The 17,983-nt window shown below is 52.8% G+C and overlaps 2 protein-coding genes across 11 annotated transcripts in view; both read right to left on the bottom strand.

Moving 5' to 3' along the window:
• Positions 1 to 42: 42 nt before the first annotated feature.
• On the bottom strand, positions 43 to 4,856 carry DHRS13 (dehydrogenase/reductase 13). The gene is made up of 5 exons (XM_086360020.1): positions 4,602 to 4,856; positions 4,392 to 4,510; positions 3,233 to 3,356; positions 2,732 to 3,043; positions 43 to 716 (listed from the first exon to the last, which is right to left on the bottom strand). The coding sequence occupies exons 1-5, from the start codon at positions 4,726 to 4,728 to the stop codon at positions 265 to 267; spliced, it is 1,134 nt and encodes a 377-aa protein (XP_086216146.1). The 5' UTR covers positions 4,729 to 4,856; the 3' UTR covers positions 43 to 264.
• Positions 4,857 to 7,563: 2,707 nt separating this feature from the next.
• Positions 7,564 to 17,983, bottom strand: part of PHF12 (PHD finger protein 12) — a 40,021-nt gene continuing 29,601 nt past the window's right edge. For 5 of the 10 annotated variants that reach the window (XM_086359999.1, XM_086360000.1, XM_086360005.1 and 2 more), the window contains 8 exons: positions 15,308 to 15,466; positions 13,888 to 14,683; positions 12,573 to 12,698; positions 11,598 to 11,741; positions 10,667 to 10,765; positions 9,899 to 9,981; positions 9,198 to 9,336; positions 7,564 to 8,832 (listed from right to left, as the gene is read on the bottom strand). In XM_086359999.1, coding sequence (XP_086216125.1) covers positions 8,498 to 8,832; positions 9,198 to 9,336; positions 9,899 to 9,981; positions 10,667 to 10,765; positions 11,598 to 11,741; positions 12,573 to 12,698; positions 13,888 to 14,683; positions 15,308 to 15,466 — 1,881 coding nt within the window. In that variant the 3' untranslated portion in view covers positions 7,564 to 8,497. Of the gene's footprint in view, positions 8,833 to 9,197; positions 9,390 to 9,898; positions 9,982 to 10,666; positions 10,766 to 11,597; positions 11,742 to 12,572; positions 12,847 to 13,887; positions 14,684 to 15,307; positions 15,467 to 17,983 lie in introns of all 10 variants that reach the window. The other 5 variants (XR_015148163.1, XR_015148164.1, XM_086360001.1 and 2 more) reach the window with 3 other exon arrangements.

Raw genomic sequence — 17,983 nt, 5'->3', positions numbered from 1 at the left:
ATACACTACGCCCCACCTCTCAATCTGGGGTTACCGTTCCTCTCAGGGAGAAGTAATCACCCTTTATTTCCTTCCACCAGGAAACGAGCTGTCCAGGACATACCTTGAAAACCCCAGAAAGTAACCATGGAGGCAAAAATGGCAACTCTGTCCTTGCCCAGTGCATGGCCCGGCACACAGCTAAGGTTTTAAAGGCCCACCAGGTGCCCTGGAAAGCTTCCCGGTCTGTGTGTGTGTGGGTGGGGGGGTGGGGGGAGGGGGCGGTTAGCAAGCCTGAGGCTCAAGTTCAGCTTTAACCGGAATTCGGCGCGTGACCGTAGATCTGTCTGTTGAACTCTGAGGGCTGGGGTAGAATTCGGAAACCGTGGGCTCCTCGGGGTGGGGGCTGCTCGGAGAGGATGGAGTCCCCGGGTCCTCAGGCTGGGAATCTTCATCAGATTCGGCATCCTCCCCAGGCCCAAGCCCTGCTAGCTTCCTGCTGGCCTCCCACAGCCGGTGAGCTGCTCGGTCGTCTCTGGCGGCTGGGGGCACTTCCTCCACGTGGCAGTTGGCGAAGTACCTCCCGCTGAGGGGCTCAATGCCTTCCTGCAGAGCGCAGTACAGGGGTGTCTGGGCACCCCCTCGCGGTGCCCGGAGCACCAGCCAAGCCAGGGGGCGCAAAAGTGGGCGGAGCCATCCAGGAACGTGGCGCAGGAAGAGCTCCGAGTTCACTGGCCCTGTGGACGGGAAGAAATGAAGCAAGCAGGGAAGACGACCGTGGTTGAGGGTCTAGGGTAAGAGGCAAGCACAGGGCTACAAAGGAGTGGGAAAAAGAGTCCGGTCCCAGGGAAGCCAAGGTCGGATTAACCAGGTAGTACTTAGGGACCTGATAAGCTGACCTCACTCGTTTCTAACAGCAAGCCGCTTCTTGTCCATCCAAGCTCTTTACACATCCTCATCTTCCAGATATTGCTCATGCTGTGTCCCTGACTGCTCAGTCACTTCAGTCATGTTCGACTCTTTTCGACCCTATGGACTTCTCCCATGGGATTCTTCAGGCAAGAAACTAGCCTGGAACAATCTGTCCCTCTCCATCTTTTTTTCTAGCTCATCTTTTTTTCCTGTTCCTTTGTGTTTTGTTTATCTTTTGGCCTCCCCCAGTGGCATGTGGGATCTTAGTTCCCCAAACCAGGAATCAAACCCTCATCCCCTGCATTGGAAACATGAGGAGTCCTAACCATTGGACTGCCAGGAAAGTCCTCCTATTCCTTTGTTTAACCAGCAAACATTTATGAACACCTACAATAGACCAGCCACTGCTTTGGATATTAGAGATATGGAATCTAATAATGGCTAGCTATAATTATTATATCACTATTATAATTTTAATGAGGCTTAGGTAATGATTGTCTAATATCTGGTATAGTATTATGGGTCAGGCAGATCTTGTTATCCGGCAACTTGTTCCCTAAGGCAGGGATGGGTCTTCAGTTCAGTTCAGTTGCTCAGTCGTCTCCGACTCTTTGCGACCCCATGGACTGCAGCACGCCAGGCCTCCCTGTCCATCACCAACTCTGGGAGTTTACTCAAACTCATGTCCATTGAGTCAGTGATGCCATCCAACCATCTCATCCTCTGTCGTCCCCTTATCCTCCTGCCTTCAATCTTTCCCAGCACCAGGGTCTTTTCCAGTGAGTCAATTCTTCGAATCAGGTGGCTAGAGTATTGGCGTTTCAGCTTCAACGTCAGTCCTTCCAATGTACATTCAGGACTGATTTCCTTTAGGATGGACTGGTTGGATTTCCTTGCAGTCCAAGGGACTCTCAAGAATCTTCTCCAACACCTCAGGGATGGGTCTTACTAATTAGTAAAATCACTCAGACTGTAAGAATGCTTCCAGTGGACCCCTAGACCCTGGATGATCCAACCTATTTCTATACCTCATCTCTTGCCACATTCCCTTCCTCACTCTGTTCCAGCCACAGCAGGCTCTCTGTTCTTTCTTAAACACACCAGGCTCTTCTGCCTCAGGACCTTTGCACTTGGTATTTACTCTGTTCTTTTACTCTTCTCCCTAGAATGCCTCATAGGTCATTCATTTCCTTCAAGCTTCTACTCAAATGTCACCTTTTCAGTTACATCTTCCTTGACTGCCATAGATAAACATAGCATCCCCTGTCATTTCTTTTTTCTTTTTCTTTTGCCAACTCTGTCATTTCTTAGTCCCCTTTCCCTGTCTTATCTTTCCCTGCAGCACTTTATTTTTTTTATTTTTTCCTGCAGCACTTTAAACACCACCTGTCATTGTATATATTTATTAGCTGTCTCCTTCTATAAAGTAGAATGTAAACTCTACAAGGATGAGGTCTTTGTTTTGCTCACTGCTACATTCCCTGTGTCTAGATTAATGCCTGGAACATAGTAGGTACTCAGTAAATGCTTCCTGAATGAGTAATTATTAGCTAACATCATCAGTTCAGTCATGCAGATGGCTCCTTGGGGTAAGAACCTAGGCCTTCCTCATTGCCATGCCTTACCCAGCCATCAGCATCAGAGCTTGTGGTGTGAGACAAGCTCAGACAAGAATAGCCTGGCTTCAAGATCAGCAAGGAACGGGCCTCTCCCTGGACCAGGCTTCCTTCCTGCTCTGAGATTCTGTGGCTCAGTGAGAGGCTGGGGGAGCAGGGGAAGGGGCGAGGATGGGAGAGGGGGAATAAGAATGAAGCAGAGCAGCCAGAGAGCCGAACCTCACCTGGGTGGGCTGCATAGCAGGTGACGCCAGTGCCCTCAAGCTGAGTGGCAAGCTCCCTGGCGAACAACACGTTGGCCAGCTTACTGTTGGCATATGCCCGCAGCTCCTGCCGCCAGCCCACCACTGGGTGGTCCAGGCGTGTGAAGTCGAGGCGGCCTCTGCGGTGGGCAGCAGAGGAGACCACCACCACACGGCTGGGGGCGCTCGTCTTGAGCCGGGGCAGCAGCAGGTGCGTCAGCAGGAAGGGGCCGATGTGGTTCACACGCAACAGCAGGTTAAAGGGCTCCCGGGTCCGGCCGCAGGAACTGATCCCTGGGGTAGGGGCTAGGTGTGAGCAACTGCTCCAGAGGGATTCTCGGAGGCCTCAGCATCCCCCAGGTGAGATGGTGGTAGGGGGCATCCTTCCCACATGTTTACCAGTCCCTCGGCCAAGCCTGCCTGGAAGGGTCGGCTGGCTGCCCCTGGCACCCTCCCACCCCTCCGCAGGTTGGCTTCCCTCACCGGCATTGTGGATGAGGATGTCCAGCCGTGGCTCAGAGCTCAGGAAGGCAGTGGCAAAGGCCCTCACGGAGGCCAGACTGGCCAAGTCCAAGGCCATGAAGATGACTTCATTGTTCCCACTCTCCTGTGGAGTGGCAAGAAGTGGCCTGTCATACACACCCTTCTCTTCTTCCTTCTCCCCAGGCACCAAATTCTGAGAGTTCAGCTCCTACTAACTCCTTCTACTAAGATCTTCCCCAGGCATTAGAATGTAGTGGATAAGTGTGTGGATGCTGGATGCAAATCTTGACTTTGCTTATTACTAGAGTGATACCTCGGGCAAGATACTTAATCTTTCTGAGCCTTAGTTCTCTGTAAAATGGAAATAATAATATTACTGATAGAATTATTGTGAGGATTAAATGAGTTAATATATGTAAAATCTTTAGAACACTGCCTGGCATGTAGTCACCACTCTTTAGGCACTTGCTTTTTTTTTTTGGTACTTGCTATTATTATTAATATTATCATACCCTCTGCCCATTATTGTTTACTCTAAAATCTACAACGGACTACTCACTGGTCTCCTCCAACCCGCTGTTACCCACTACAAACCAGGTGCCACACAGTCACTTAGGGGTTCATTCCCAAAGGTTATTCTGACAGTCCAGTCCCTGCTGAGGACACTTCATCGGATCTCTGTCCATTCTATGAAATCTGATCTCCTCAGTAGGGTCTATAAGGGCCCTTTGAACCTGGCCCTGGCTCAGAGAGTTCAGCCCCTTCCTGTTGCCTCTTCTCCCCATACTCCGTGCTCCGGCCTCATTAAACCTTTCAGTTTCTCAGATCAGACCATTCATCTTGCCTCAGGGCCTCTGCATATGCTGTTCCCTCTGCTGTTCTCTTTCCAACTTTCATTAGAGTAACTTCCACTGATTCTTAAATGTCTTGGAACAGCAGTTACTTCCTTCAGATCTGGTGTCCCTTCGCTGTGTGACCAGAGCACCTGTGCACCCGCTTCTCCATTTGGAGAAGCGGGCTGCATTGTCCTTTAAGGGACTGGATACCCCCGCCCCAATGTCTCCAGCTACCCGGCTCTTTTCCGTCCTCTGTTCACCCTCCCGCCAGGCCCCGCCCTCCCCCGCCAGGCCCCGCCCTCCAAAGCCCCGCCCTCCCTCACCTGGCGGAGGTCGAACGCAGCCGCTTCGCCGCGCTCCCGGCTCCTGCAGGCCAGCACCACGCGCGCTCCTCGGCGTGCCAGCTCCAGTGCCGTCATCTTCCCGATGCCGCTGTTAGCACCTGAGGAGGGTGGGCGGGAGCGGAGCTGAGACGTCGGGCCCCCGCCCCACCGTCCCGGCTCCCCGCCCCCTGCCCGCCCGCCAGCACTCACCCGTGACCACGGCCGTGCGGCCCCGCAGGCTGGCGAGGCCGCGGCACGGCGGGGCCTTCACCAGGTTGTAGTAGACAAGCACGTAGGCGCCCAGCAGCAGCCCCACGCCCAGCAGCAGCGCCTCCATGCCGGCCGCACCTCCGGGCTCCCGCCCAGGCCCGGAGCCGCCTGGATCGCCGCCCGGGGGGCTGCGGGCTCTCCCCGCACCGGCCTGGAAGGGCGCCTGGCGCTCTTCGGCTTGGCGAAGGCGGAGGCGGAGGCGGGCGGCAGACAGGGCAGGGATATGTGTGCGTGCGTGGGCCCTGGGAGCGCCCCCTAGGCGTGCGTCTGCGTCCTCGGGGTGTGCGCTGGTGTGAAAACCTAGGTGCCTATGTGCGTTTGCGCCTGGGAGCGCCCTCTAGGTATGTACACGCACCTCTAGTGAAGGTGCTAGTCTTTTTGGTATGTGATGTGCCCATGGATCCTGTGATCGTCCTTTAGGTTGTGTGCGTGACTCTGGATCCTGTGTGAGCGCGCCCGTGTGAACACCTTGTAGGTGTGTGAGTTTGTGGGCTTCGAGCCCCTCCAGGTGTGTGCATGCATCTGTATTCTGTCAGTGTGTGCATGAATGACCGTCTTCGCGTGTACCTGTACTCTGTGCTGGGCTCTGTTGCAGAAGACTTGCAGGAAGGGGCTTAGCAGACGGATGGGCTCTCTGGGTGTCAGTATGTAGCAGTCCTTCCCTTCTGGAGAGGGGTGGGCTCCTGAATGCTGCTGTGTCTGACAGTGAGTCTAGTCCTGGATTCTTTGCCCTCTGTGAACAAGTCCATCAGTTCCTTATCCTCTAATTTCAGCCCTCAGCTTCTAGGATCTTCTCAACCCAGGGATCGAACCCAGGTCTCCCACGTTGCAGGCGGATTCTTTACCAGCTGAGCCACGAGGTAACCCCTCAGCTTCTAGGATTCTTTTCATTTCTTCCCATGGAGGTCAGAGAGGTGACACAGTGCATGCAGGGTGGCACCATCAGTTCAGGGCTGTCAGGATTCACTTATTCATTAGCTGTCTATCTTCCCACCTCCTTGTACCCCACCAGACCCCTCCTTTATATATATATATATAAAATGTATTTGGCTGCACCGGGTCTTCTTAACTGCAGCACGTGGGATCTAGTTCCCTGAGCAGGGATTGGACCTGGGGCTCCTGCATTGGGAGTACAGTCTTAGCTGCTGGCCCACTAGGGAAGTCCTCCACCCCTCCATTTCCAAAGAGAAGCAGGAAGAGTGTAAAATCTGTCCTCTGATCTTCAGGAGGAAATTTGTCTCTGGAATGATTCTGACAGGTGGGAGAAATAGGTAAAGAGGCTTCATTACTGAATAGAAGTGATTATGATGGCTGAGTGTGGGTGGGGACAGCTAGGGAGGCATGGGTAAGGGTATTATTTCTGGCCAGGTGACTTGCCAGGAGAAAGGAGAAATCCAGTCCAATTTAGCACCTGTTGTTTGGCACTCACAGCATGCCCAGCAGTGCAGGTAGCCTTGGAAATACCGAGCAGAACAATGTTTCTGCCCTTAAGGAGTTCACAAGGCCCATCGGGGGAAGAGGAGGAGAGTGGTGGAGGCAAAGCTAGACGGGTGGGTGGCAGCCAGGGTCAGACCTCAGATTCCAGCGGTTTCCTGTTTAGTTGCACCATGGATTCAGCGTTCATGTATCCATACTGTGGGATGAGACTAGGGATGGAATATGAGTGAAATAAATGGATGTGCTCTCCACCCCCACCAAAACAAAATCCTGACATGCAAACAGGTACCATGCACTCTTAACAGCGCTGGCATGCATACGCACAGCTGTGTTCTCTAAGCATGAGATGGTTTTCAGGAAAAACTTGGCAGATAAAGTTTCTTAAGTATAATGTGCAAGAAGGAATAGTTTGTTTAAATAAAAGGGAGCTTGGAGGCCTGAGAATTTAGGTAATGGGTGAACTCATCTGTCCAGGGGCTGCAGTTGTAAACTTGTGACTGCGAGTAGAGTTACTTGTGGCATGACTGAGTCTACAGACTGGATTTCTTTGTTCTTCAGACATTTGAAACAAACTGCTCCACACTAGATTCTAAGCTCCAAGAGGCAGGGGCCACATCTGCCCTGATGATTGCTCACAGCAAGTTACTGAGACAAAGATCCAAGGCCAGCAAAGGCTGGGTACTGGAGGAACTTGAGTGATACTTGAAATAATGAATTGCTCCATACCCAGCTAGGGCTGGGGGCAGGGGAGGGGGGTGAAACCCAGGTGTTACGACTTCTCCCAGAAGAGATGGATAAAATGATAGCAAATAACTGAAGGAAAGACAGCCCCAACTGCTTGGGTTAAAGCTTCTGGAGCAGAATGCAGAGGTCTCATGCTCTTATTTAAAAAAAATACTTTTGGTTGTGTGGGGTTTCTCTAGTTGCGGTGAGTGGGGGCTGCTCTTCACTGTGGTGTGTGGGCTTCTGATTGCAGTGGCTTCTCTTGAGGTGAAGCATGGGTTCTAGGTGAGGGCTTAGATGCTTCGAGGCATGTAGGATCCTCTCAGACCAGGGGTCGAACCCAAGTGCCCAGCTTTGGCAGGCAGATTCTTTACCACTGAGCCACCAGAGAAGTCCAGCCATCTCCTATTTTAATGTCTTGGTTTTGGAGCCAAGAGGACCAGGGATCAGTAGTACTCTTGGGATTCTTGTAGAATCTGATCACATCAAATGCTCAAGCCCTCTGAATTCCCTCAAGTCACCCACAAAGCCATACAACAACCCATTGCAGCGGAACCCCTCCCCTTCCATTTGGCCTTCCCACCCTGGGCACACTTTTCTCCAACACCTGCCCTCTTCCTGACTTCCCTGGGGACTGAGGATCTGGGAATGAGACTTGTTCAGTGGGGCTGTGGGACCAGGGCCTCAGGACGGTTCCCTCTTAAGGGTGATGACAGGTAGGACAGACAGGCAGAAAACATAATTTGAAGTATTTTTGTTTTTTTATATACAGAATACAGGAAAGTTTCTGTAAAGTCTAAAACATTACAATTACTATGTACATCGGTACTAGTTGTGGGGGAGGGGGGAGAGGAGGGAGCCAGGGGTGGGAGGAAGAGGAGAGAAGTGGCAAGAGAACAAAAAAAGGAGACAAAACAGGTTTACGACAAAAACGTTTTTGCTACAATAGACAATTTGAAGAAAACGCTCTACCACATGTAGTACTGTACACAGTTTTTAAAAACATTGAAAAAATGTCATCACTAGATGTATTTACACAAAATCCAAATACACTTTTCCTTATTTGAAATAAAATAAGATGGACAGCCAGAAAAAGAATTCATTTCTCATTTGTCCATAATACACAGTAGCTACCTGTAGTGCAACCGCTGCAGAAAGGGAAAATAACCTGGAGGGTGGGAACCATGGAAGGAGGGTGGGTACGATCTTTATATTAAATAAAACAATGATATTGTATAGATTTTGCTGTATGAAAACTGTATTTTTTTCTTTTAATATAAAACTATTGTCACTGCCACAAAATAGAACAAGTTTCTGATTATTTTACAACGGCGGGCGAGGGGGAGGGAGCAGGAGGTGGGTGGGGAACGGTTTTGTGTCGGAGGTGTCCAGACCATCGGCCTTCCCCTCCCTGCCCACGCTGTTCCTCAGCTCGGTCTGCCGCTTTCCCATGAAATGTTGAGTACAAATATATGTGCAAATGCCCCCTAGAACTTGAGAAAAGAAAAAGGATTTTTAAAAAACAGTCAAAAGGTTTCTTCATTTCATGCAAAGATTGTAGTCGAAGGGTTTCCGGTGGAGTATAGAAAAAAAACCCGGGCTTGGTTTGTGTACATTTTTGCATTGCAGGAGTCTTGGGTGGGGTGGACGGGCGGGTGACGGAGTAGCCGCCAGTCCTAGGGAACGGAGTTGGAGCGCAGCACGGGGCCCTGATGGGGCTTGAGAGAGAGCTTCTCGGCCAAGACCCCATCCTGCAGCAGGCCGGCCTCGCCTTTGGGCTGTTTGGTCGCAAACTCAGTGATGCTGAAGACAAACTGCAGGCACCCCAGCTTGATGTAGCTGCCGTGGTGCAGCAAGGCCGTGCCCTCCCAGCCGGCCCCACTGCCCCCAATCAAGCTCGAGCTGCTGGCTTTGCAGTTGCAGGGTCTCCGCTGCGGCCCCTGGGCCTGGGAACTCATCATGGCTGCCTCTTCACTTGGCTCTTCATCCTGTTTCTGGTGCCGGCGGCGCCCTGGGAGAGAAGGGGAAGGTCACAAGAGAGGAACAGTGAGCAGCCAAGCCCCACCTGGGCCGCTGGCCAGGGTGGGGCCCCTGCACCTCCCCACTCTAAAATGCTGCATGACTTGGGGTGAGGGACGCTCAGAAAGGAGGGGTGGGGTCTGAGGCTCCCAAGGTAGGTGTGTATACCCATGGGAGTGCACAGCACGTGCTTCTCTGTGGCCTTTCCGGGGCCCATGAGCAAGGAGAACCTGGCCAATGGGACCGGGAGGGCGAGCGACAGCAGGTCATGGCAGTGAGCCACAGCCACTCTGAGGCGTCAGACCAAGTGTCCAAAAAGGGCAGGCTCCGTGGCCACAGGCCTCTGCTCCAACTTACTGATGACACTCTGCACTTTGGCAACAATACTGCTTGGGGGGGTTGGCGGGGTCTTCTCAGAGAAGTCACATGAATACAGCACATTGTCCACCGTTGTCCCGTGCTCACTGTAGTTTAACAGCTCATAATGTTTGGTATTCTGAGGAGGAGGAGGGAAGATAAGATGTGTGGTCTGCTGCGTGGGGCCTGGGGCTAAGGGGAGAGAGGACACATGGAGAAGGCTGTGCTGCTCTACCGGGGAGCTCCCTCCTTCCTTCCCCGTCACGCCCCGCTGCCCTGCCCCTTCCAATGGGCTCAAGACTCATGTCCTCAAGAAAGCTTTCTTTCCTACCCTCCCATTACGCTGCCTCCTTAGCACGGGCTCCTGGTGAAATGACATTCACTGGCACGTGAAGACGACGATGATGAAACCCACAGGGACACGCCTGGAGGGCTTGGTTCCTTCTATGTGGGTCCCCCTGCGCCGCCCCGCCCCACTTAGGGTGCCTCGTCCCTCCCTGGGCCTGCTGACCCACCTCAGGAGAAATAGGGGCCCTACTCCCCAGGACAGATGCCCTTCACCCTAAGGCTCTTCTCTTCCGGGAATGCCAGGGAGGCAAGAGAAGGAGAGGACCCCATCCCATTCCCCTCACCCAGGGCACTGAACAAAACCCCAGTGCTGGGAGAGGCCTCAGGTTGGCAGAGCTCTCTGGCACCCTCACCTCATCGTAGAATATGCAGGCGTGTTTCCCGGACACGTAGTTACAGTGACCATAGTTTGTAAGGCACACGTCCATGTCAGCTCCTGCGAGGGGCGGAGGGCAGAGCAGAGGAAAGGAAAGCAAAGAACAGACTGTGAGGTGGATGCGCGGGGGAGCTGAGCAGGGTGGGAGTTAGCTTCTGGGCGGGAACTCAAGGGACAGGTAAGCTCAGGGCCCTCTCCTTATATTTTCGAACAAAAACTGCTCTCTTTTCCAATCCCCTGTAAAAGAACAGATGTCCCTGCCAGCTCATGTGCTTCAGAACATGGGATGCTGCCCAGAGGGGTGCAGGGAGTGATCTCCATGCGAGCACAACATGGGGTGCATGGCCCAGAAACAGCATCATCTGAGAGAAAGGGACCCTTCCAGGCTAAGGGCCTGCCTGTCCCTCTGGCAAGACGCAGGGCCCAGTATGGGTTACACGCGTGTCAGCCCCACCACTTCTTCAAAGGTCGCCAGGGACACAGCACGTGTCCTCTGCTCAGGTCTTTCCTGTGCTGTTGAATGCTCACTGAGCAGCAGTCAGGGCTGACTTCCGGGCAGTCTGATGCCACATGGGGCACAAGGCCTGAAGCGGGAAGATGGCAGCCGACAGTCCCTAAAGTCCCTCCTGTCCAGACATCTGCTGGGTTAAACCTGGAGAGGGCGTCCCTCCCTTTCTAGCCTCCATGGGTCAGGGTGTTCCTCTTCAGGGCTGGAGAGATTCAACGCCCCTCCCACCTGGCTTACCTGTCCCGATGTAGAGGGTTCGATAGCACATGTTCACAGCGCCTCCCAACCCTAAGAGGGGGTAGAACACAGCTCGGGCCTGTACTTCCCTTCTCTGCACTGCAAGGCAAACATAGGGATGTGACTGTTCAGGAACAGAACCTGGGGCCCAAACACACAAGAGAAGCTGGACATTTGGTCATGGAGAAAATAACCCCATTGGATGAGTCATCCTTCCAAACTCACACCTGACACAAAGCTGCTGCAGGGTGTAGCTCTCTCCCCCCACTTAACAGCGTTTCCCACACGGGGGAGTAAAAAGGACCATCTCTGAAGAGGACCATATAATTCAAGGATGATAGTACTTGAAGCACAAGGGCTGCTGGTTGGTTTATCAGGGATATACCAACTGATATTATAAAGGAGACTGTGCAAAAAACCCAGAAGGCACAAACCAATGTTCCTCTAATTTTGAATATGAATCACCCAGGGATCTTGTTAAAATGCGGATTCTGATTCCATAGGTCTGAGGTGGGGCCGAGCTCTGCTAACAAGCTCTTAGGTGATACTGATGCTCATGGTCTGAGGATCCCACTTCTAAGCAGCAAGGCTTTTACTGGCTAACGCTCAAAGGTCTGTCCTAAGCAGAGTTAGCCTTTTGGAAAATCCTTCCAGCTCAAATACTGAGAAGCAAATGAGCAGAAAGCACATCACATATACCCAAAGGCACCCCTAGCTGCTTTCTGTCTCACAGGGATGAGTTACAGCAAGCACTCTCCCGAGCCTGATCTGAAAGTGGTGGTTGCCATCTCCTTTCTGCTTTTGAGAAAAGAAACCGTGGTGTTTCATTAAGCCCAGTAGAGGCTTGCATGGAGGACGGAGATTCTCCGTGGGGGGAGATGGCTGTGCACATGCAGAGGTGAACCTAGAGGGGTGGCGTGGACATGCGCACCTTCCATGTGGTGCCCTCCAGAAGCCAGCGGATGTGCCCCGACACCGCCCGGTGAAGCTTGGACCCGGGAGGGGAAAAGCTGATGTATTCTCTGCAAGGCCAGAAACTTGATCAGCTTCTCGTCCAGCATATTTATCTCGATTTCTATTAACCAAAGAGAAAGATTAAAAAGCAGCTGAGGAGGAAATGAAATGCGGCAATAGGTGAGGGTCACAGAGCCAATATTTCAGCATTCCTAAAATTCAGCCAAGTGATTTTTCTCAAACAACTCAGAGTACAAAGTGGTACCAGGGCCTGGAGCCAAGCATCTCACTGGCTCTTCTGCAACGAGGCTGCAGGCAGCCTGGGCAGATGCCCCCTGCAGTGGGCAGCTTAACGTTAGGTACAGCGATCCAAGAAAGTGGAGCAAGACACCACTCGCCTACCTGGGATGAGAGGAAGCCCCGATGACTGGTATTGAGGCATGGACTTTCTAACCTCCCTGCTCACAGAGATCAAGGACTGCTCCAGTTCTCCCTGACTTTGGGGGTTTCTCACAGACGAGGTCCCTCCTTTGGGAGCTCCTGGTTTTATTCAAGTCCAGGTGATCTGCCTAAAGTGACTTTCTTCTCTTCTCGCTGGTTTAGCTTGGGTCTGCACTCCCTTTGTCTTTGTTATGTGTATCAGTTCAATTCAGTCGCTCAGTCGTGTCCGACTCTTTGCAACCCCATGAACCGCAGCAGGCCAGGCCTCCCTGTCCATCACCAACTCCCGGAGTTTACCCAAACTCATGTCCATTGAGTCGGTGATGCCATCTCACCATCTCATCCTCTGTCATCCCCTTCTCCTCCTGCCTTCAATCTTATACAGCAGAATTGGGAGAAGGGGCTTTCTTTCCTACAGTCCTCCCACCTCCCTGCCCCCTAGGATCAGGGCCCCTTCTGCCCCTTTGCAATGAGCTGAACACTGCACAGGCGCAGCGACTCACTCACTCACCTCCATTGACATCCATGAATGCTCGAAGTGAGTTGGTGAGGTCCACCATGGCAGTAGAGTTGGCTGGGAAAGAGGGTACGGTTAAAGCGCTTCCTATGGATAACGTGCCGGGGCTGACCTTGCCATCTGGGGACGGAGCAGGAAGACTGTTACTTACGTTGCCTGAGGGAAACCCACCGGTCCAATCCCCCACTGCAGAGACAGGCCTGGATTTCGGGCCCAAGGTGATGTTCCCTTCTTGATCCTCACCCCATAGGCTCTGGAACTCCTAGAGCTAAAAACGTGTGGTGAGGAAGGGCAGGTGGAATGACAACACACCCGGGCACGCAGGAGTCCCCAGAGCACGAGAACGAGTGACATCTACAGCTCAGGGGGACGTGGTGGGACAGCTTCGTCCTCTGGGCCATGAATACCTCCCGGCTGCCTCTGCTCACTCAAGTAGGTGATGCCTGCCCCTGCAGCTCCTGCGTCCTAAAGTGGACTCACAGGTGCCAAAGGTAGCCAGGCTGGTATTCAGAGATAAACAGGATGAGAGCCTGAGAGTAGGGGCCATCCTGGGACCAGGGGCCCCCATGCAGAGAAGTCACAGTCACCTGGTCACCGAGACTCCCAGCTGACTAGGAGGCCAGTTCAGTTCAGACAGGAGAGACCACAGGGGGTTCCAGCAGCATCTGAAACCTGGTTCAGATGCTGGGGTCAGCAACCTTGAGGTCCTGAATGCTGACGGGGGACAGCTGAAAGAGCGGGTCTACACCCGGCCCAGGTAGCATTATGGGACTGCCTTGTAGAATGTGGCCCAAGTGCAAGCGTTCGGGCCAGAGAAACCTCTGCGGGCACCCAACTCTGCCTACTCTGGAGGGCAGTGCTGTTTTGCGGCCCTGCCTTCCCTGACACAGCAATTCCTTCAAACGAGCTGTCTCTGAGAATCTGGAATGGAGTGGATCATCAAACACAGAGGCCGTAACCCTCAGGCTGACCACGGCAGCTTCCGGGAGCCAGCTGCTCTCCTCTAAAGTGATGGGACAAAAAGCCTGGAGAGCATGGGAGGGGAGAGTCAAGAGACCCAGGCTCCACTTCTACCCCTGCACTGACTGACTCAGTAGGTTACCTTAAGGAAATCACTTTCAGAGCCTAAAGGTCCCGCCTTTAAATTAGGGACAAGTTAACAGGCACTTTCTCTTCTATCATAGAAACGGGGGGAAGGACAGTTAATACGGAGATCAAAGTCCTCTGGAACGTTTACAGGGATACAAGTGTTGCTTGAACCTTAAGAGTTATTTGCCAGGAAGAGCATGAAAGGCTGAGCCGCACTCACCTGACGACGGTGCTGGTGAGCAGAATCGTTGATTGGCTCCTGTGGCCAAGATACCATCACCTGCTGCTTGGGGGGGAGTGAGCACCCGGGTGGCATTTGGGGGTGAGCCCAGTGGCCTTGAATCTGTCAACGGAGGTCCTATCTGGGATTGGACAGTCTTTCTTTGCAAAGTGCTGGTGTTCTCGATGCTGGCACAAGAGCTGGGAACGGAAGGGGGTAGGCTTGGGACAAGACCCACACTCCTCTGGGGGCAAGAGCTGGGGCCAGTGGCATTCTCTGTCTTCACAATGATGCCGACGGTGTGGTTCTGAAGCCCCCCAGCCGCTGGTGGCGTGAGGGGCCGGGGCCAGCCTTGCCGGTGTGAGAGGCCGGGTAGGGGGGTGTTGGCGCCTGGAAGTCGCCGGGGGTCCGTGGAATCAGTGGGGCTGCTGTAGAGGTGTGGGCCATTGGCTTTCACCTCTGTGTTCACCGGCCCGTTGGCAGTCCCACAGGGGGCTTTCTTGGATTTTTCCGCACAAGAGCTGCAGCTGATGTCCTCTAGGGTGGGGGGTTGGTGGGGTGGAGAGCAGCTCAGGGAATTCTGGGTGCTAAGCCCTGAGGGGCAGGACAAGGGGTAGTGGGATGGTGGAGGTGCCTTGTCAGCTGTTTGCAGGGAGGTGGTGATTGAGCTGTCAGTCACAATAACAGGCTTAATATCAGCCTTCTCTGTCTGTTCAGAGTCCCAATGCGAAGGCATCTGCTTAGCAGATAAATGTTTCAATATGCTGCACTGGAGCGCAACAACACTACAGAGCCACTGCAACGGAAGGAGAGGAGAGGAGAGGAGGGTGAGAGGCCTGGGAGGCGCTGGTCCTTCCTGCCACAGCGGCCAGGGCTACAGCAGAGCCGACAAGCACTGTTTCCGAGGTCCCATCGCGAATGCCCAGAGAGGGTGTGCTTGACTCCTGAGAGGATTCCATCTCCATTCCCAAGCAAGGCTTGTCGGTACACACTCGGCAGGCAACACCCTGGTCAGCAGGGTTGGGGGTTCCCGTTCTGACTCTGCCCCTAAGGCTCACCTCGTCACCAATCTCCAGCAAGGACCCAAGCTCCTGCTGTGTGTCCAGCAATGCCACCTAACTTCTCTAGGTCTACTCATGTCTTTCTGCAAGACGGACGTGCCCGTCTCGCAGCACCCTGGGGACTGGTGGAGAGAAGCAGACCAGATGACTCTGTAGTTCTCTTACTTGCCTCAGGATCTGAGCCAGAGGGTCTCTCTGGAACGGTCAACTCAGGGGGCAGGGCGGTGGCAGTTGGGGTAGGGGCTCAGGGTGGGGGAGGGTGGGGGGGGCAGAAGATGGGGATGAGAGTGACTTCCAGCAACAGCCGCGGCGAGGTGGAAGGAAGATGGGGTGTGGAATCCCAGCCTGCCTTCACTCACCTCTTGCTGCTCTGCCTGGGTGGCTAAGTGCTCAGAGTTCACAAGGTGCGTCTGTGATTCCTCAGGGATCCCATTGCAGATCAGCTCCCCGTCCCGAATGGCCGCGGGTGCAATGAGAGGGGGTGGGAACTGGTACTGAGATTTGATGGCATCGGGAACCTGTTCAGGACAGAGAGAGGGAGCAAGGAGAGGGTGACAGTGCCCACACACCTGGGGGCTCTGCCCTGGCCGCGCGTCTGTCTGTGGTGCCGATGCCTGAGGGGAGACCGTCCACTCTGGGATCCGGACAAGGACGCACAGTGGGTGGCTGCTGCTCTGCATCCCCGTCTCTGTGACTCTGACACACACACACACGCGCGAGCCTGAGCAGGCACAGAACTAGAAAAAGCAGCCATGTCTCCTACTCTTCTTCATCAAGGTCCAAGACCTGCAGAAACCAGGCCTTCTTGTATGCTGCCTTCTGTTTTGGCCTAAAAAGGGTAAGAGAGACACTGGACAGGGCTTTAGAGTGGTACTCTAGGCTCTTACTGATCAGCACCTAGGCTGGGAGGTGAGTGAGCAGTATCTGAGAAACAAAAAGTTAAATAAGGCCATCTTCACTTCGGAAATGCTCAGTGTGAGGCCTGTCTGGTGATAAGCACTCAATCAATGTCAGATGTCTTCATCCATTCACTCATGACTCATGAGACAATTAAAGGCCTCTCTGCTGCAAAAAGATGGACAACACACTCTGAATCACAACACGTGTGAATGAAAGAGTCACACAAGCCAAGAGTCATTCATACATTCAGCCAACATTTATTGAGTATCTCCTGAGTCTGTGCACTACGTCAAGTCCTAGAGATCCAGAAATGAACAAAATCTAAGCCTTGCCCCTCAAGGAGCTCAGTCTAGTGGGAGATGAGCCCAGAAACATTACAATATAATGTAACGGGTCCTAGAAGAGAGAATGTCTAAGGAGCTGCAACAACAACAAAAAAAGAGTGTGCTTACTTTCGTCTGGGGGCCAGGAGCTCAGGACTAGGGAGGATTTCATGGGAGGGCAGTATTATCAGTTGAGACTTGAAGCTGAGGAGGAGCTTCCAGGCAGATGAAGGGGGAACTACAGGTGGGGGAGGTGGACTTGGAAAATGTGTGAGAACTAACAGATTTGGTGACCAAGTCCTTATGGAGATTAAGAGAAGAAGAGCTGAATTCTGGTTTGAGGGACTGGGTAGAGATTTCAGTCATTCACTGAACCAGGAAATATAAGAAGAGGAAGAGCACATTTGGAGGCAAAAGACTCTTGGTCTTGGGCAGATCGAGAGAAAGGTGCCTGCGGAATGGGCAGGCAGATGTGAATCTAGTGATGAGAAAGGCACGGAACACAGAACTGAGCGCTGGCGCGTTAACAGTGGTGGCCAGTGCTGTGGGCTTGTCTGAGGGCATCCAGGAATGGGGCAGTAGCTAGACCAAGGTTGCCCCTGAGAAAAAGGGACCCCCCAACAAAGATATGAAGGTCTCGGCTGATTTTGCCTGCACGGCTGTATGTCAAGGATGAAGGCAAAGTTCCAGAACAGAGCTGGAGCAGTTCTCTGCCACTGTCCTCTGGTGCTGCAGGCCTCATTTCCCTCTCACACTAAGAATAAAATGCTTTTCAGGCGACTCATACCCTTGGATTCTCCTCAAGAATAGGGACACATTTCCAAAGGGGGAGGGGCATCAGGATTCTATCAAGGCCCCCTGGCCTGTTCACTTCAGCAGCCAGGCTTTCTTTCAGATCCACACGGTCAATCACACAGCCCAGACTTACTCTTAGATGTCTAAGTAACGTCTGATGTGTGCCATCTTCAATGTGTAAACACACTGTACCCCTGACTGCAAATACCTTTATTTAATTTTGGAAAACTGGTGTTCCCATCAAAGCATAAGTGTTTACAGTTAAGAGTTTGTTACACAATTTTCGACAGTCAACATCTTGCTAGCGCTGACACCCAATGGAAGTGACAAGTGGTGGGAGTGATAATTTTAAGTGTGGCTGCCACCAAGTGGCCACATCTGAGAACTGCTGATTTCCCTTGGTACAGGGGACTGTAGGATTATTTCAAAAGAGAAAAATATATACACGGGTATATAGTGTGATGTTCTCTAAGTTAAATGAATGAGACTGATCGGTTTAGGAGAGACAGCCTCAGGACTACCAAATGCTTTTCAAAAAAGGAAATACTCCTGTCCATCTCTGTGGACATACGTTAGCAGCTGTCAGACACATACAGATGTTGATTATTCCAAAGCCACAATTTTTTTGAGCATTGATGATAGATTAACAGCAGCCCCCCAAAATGGATTGTGCCTCACTTTTTGTAAGGGCTTCTGCTTAATCACCCCCTTAAACACGTCCCCTCACCAGATAGCTCTGAGAAAGGGGCCACCTAACAGAAACAGAATGAGTGCCAGGAGGGGGGATGGTAACAGCAGAGCACACCAAAAGCTTGGTGGGAGGGGCTGAAGAGTGCTGATCCTCAAGACAACTAGAAACCTGGCTGAGTCTCAAGGCCCCCCTGTGGGTTTCCTGACCACCATAAATTGATGGTGGCATTTGTCACTTGCCATTGAGCTTCAGTCTTCCCCTCTGCAATTGGGACCCTGACCCTGTCTACCCAGGAAGGCAGGCAGAGACCACCATCCTGCCTGCGC

The sequence above is a fragment of the Bos grunniens genome, chromosome 19 (genome assembly GCF_055505025.1).
Source record: "Bos grunniens cultivar Pamir isolate PY7600 chromosome 19, Bosgru_T2T1.0, whole genome shotgun sequence".
NCBI classification, from domain to species: domain Eukaryota; kingdom Metazoa; phylum Chordata; class Mammalia; order Artiodactyla; family Bovidae; genus Bos; species Bos grunniens.
The sequence above is the reverse complement of the archived record's forward strand: the minus strand, read 5'-3'. Positions and strand labels throughout refer to the sequence as shown.

Coding starts and splice junctions, on each gene's coding strand:
- DHRS13 (XM_086360020.1), bottom strand. CDS start 4,728: ATGGAGGCGCTGCTGCTGGGCGTGGGGCTGCTGCTGGGCGCCTACGTG. Junction 3,357..4,391: donor CTGCGTTCGACCTCCGCCAG/GTGAGGGAGGGC, acceptor GCCACTCCACAG/GAGAGTGGGAACAATGAAGT. Junction 3,044..3,232: donor CATCCTCATCCACAATGCCG/GTGAGGGAAGCC, acceptor CCCCTACCCCAG/GGATCAGTTCCTGCGGCCGG.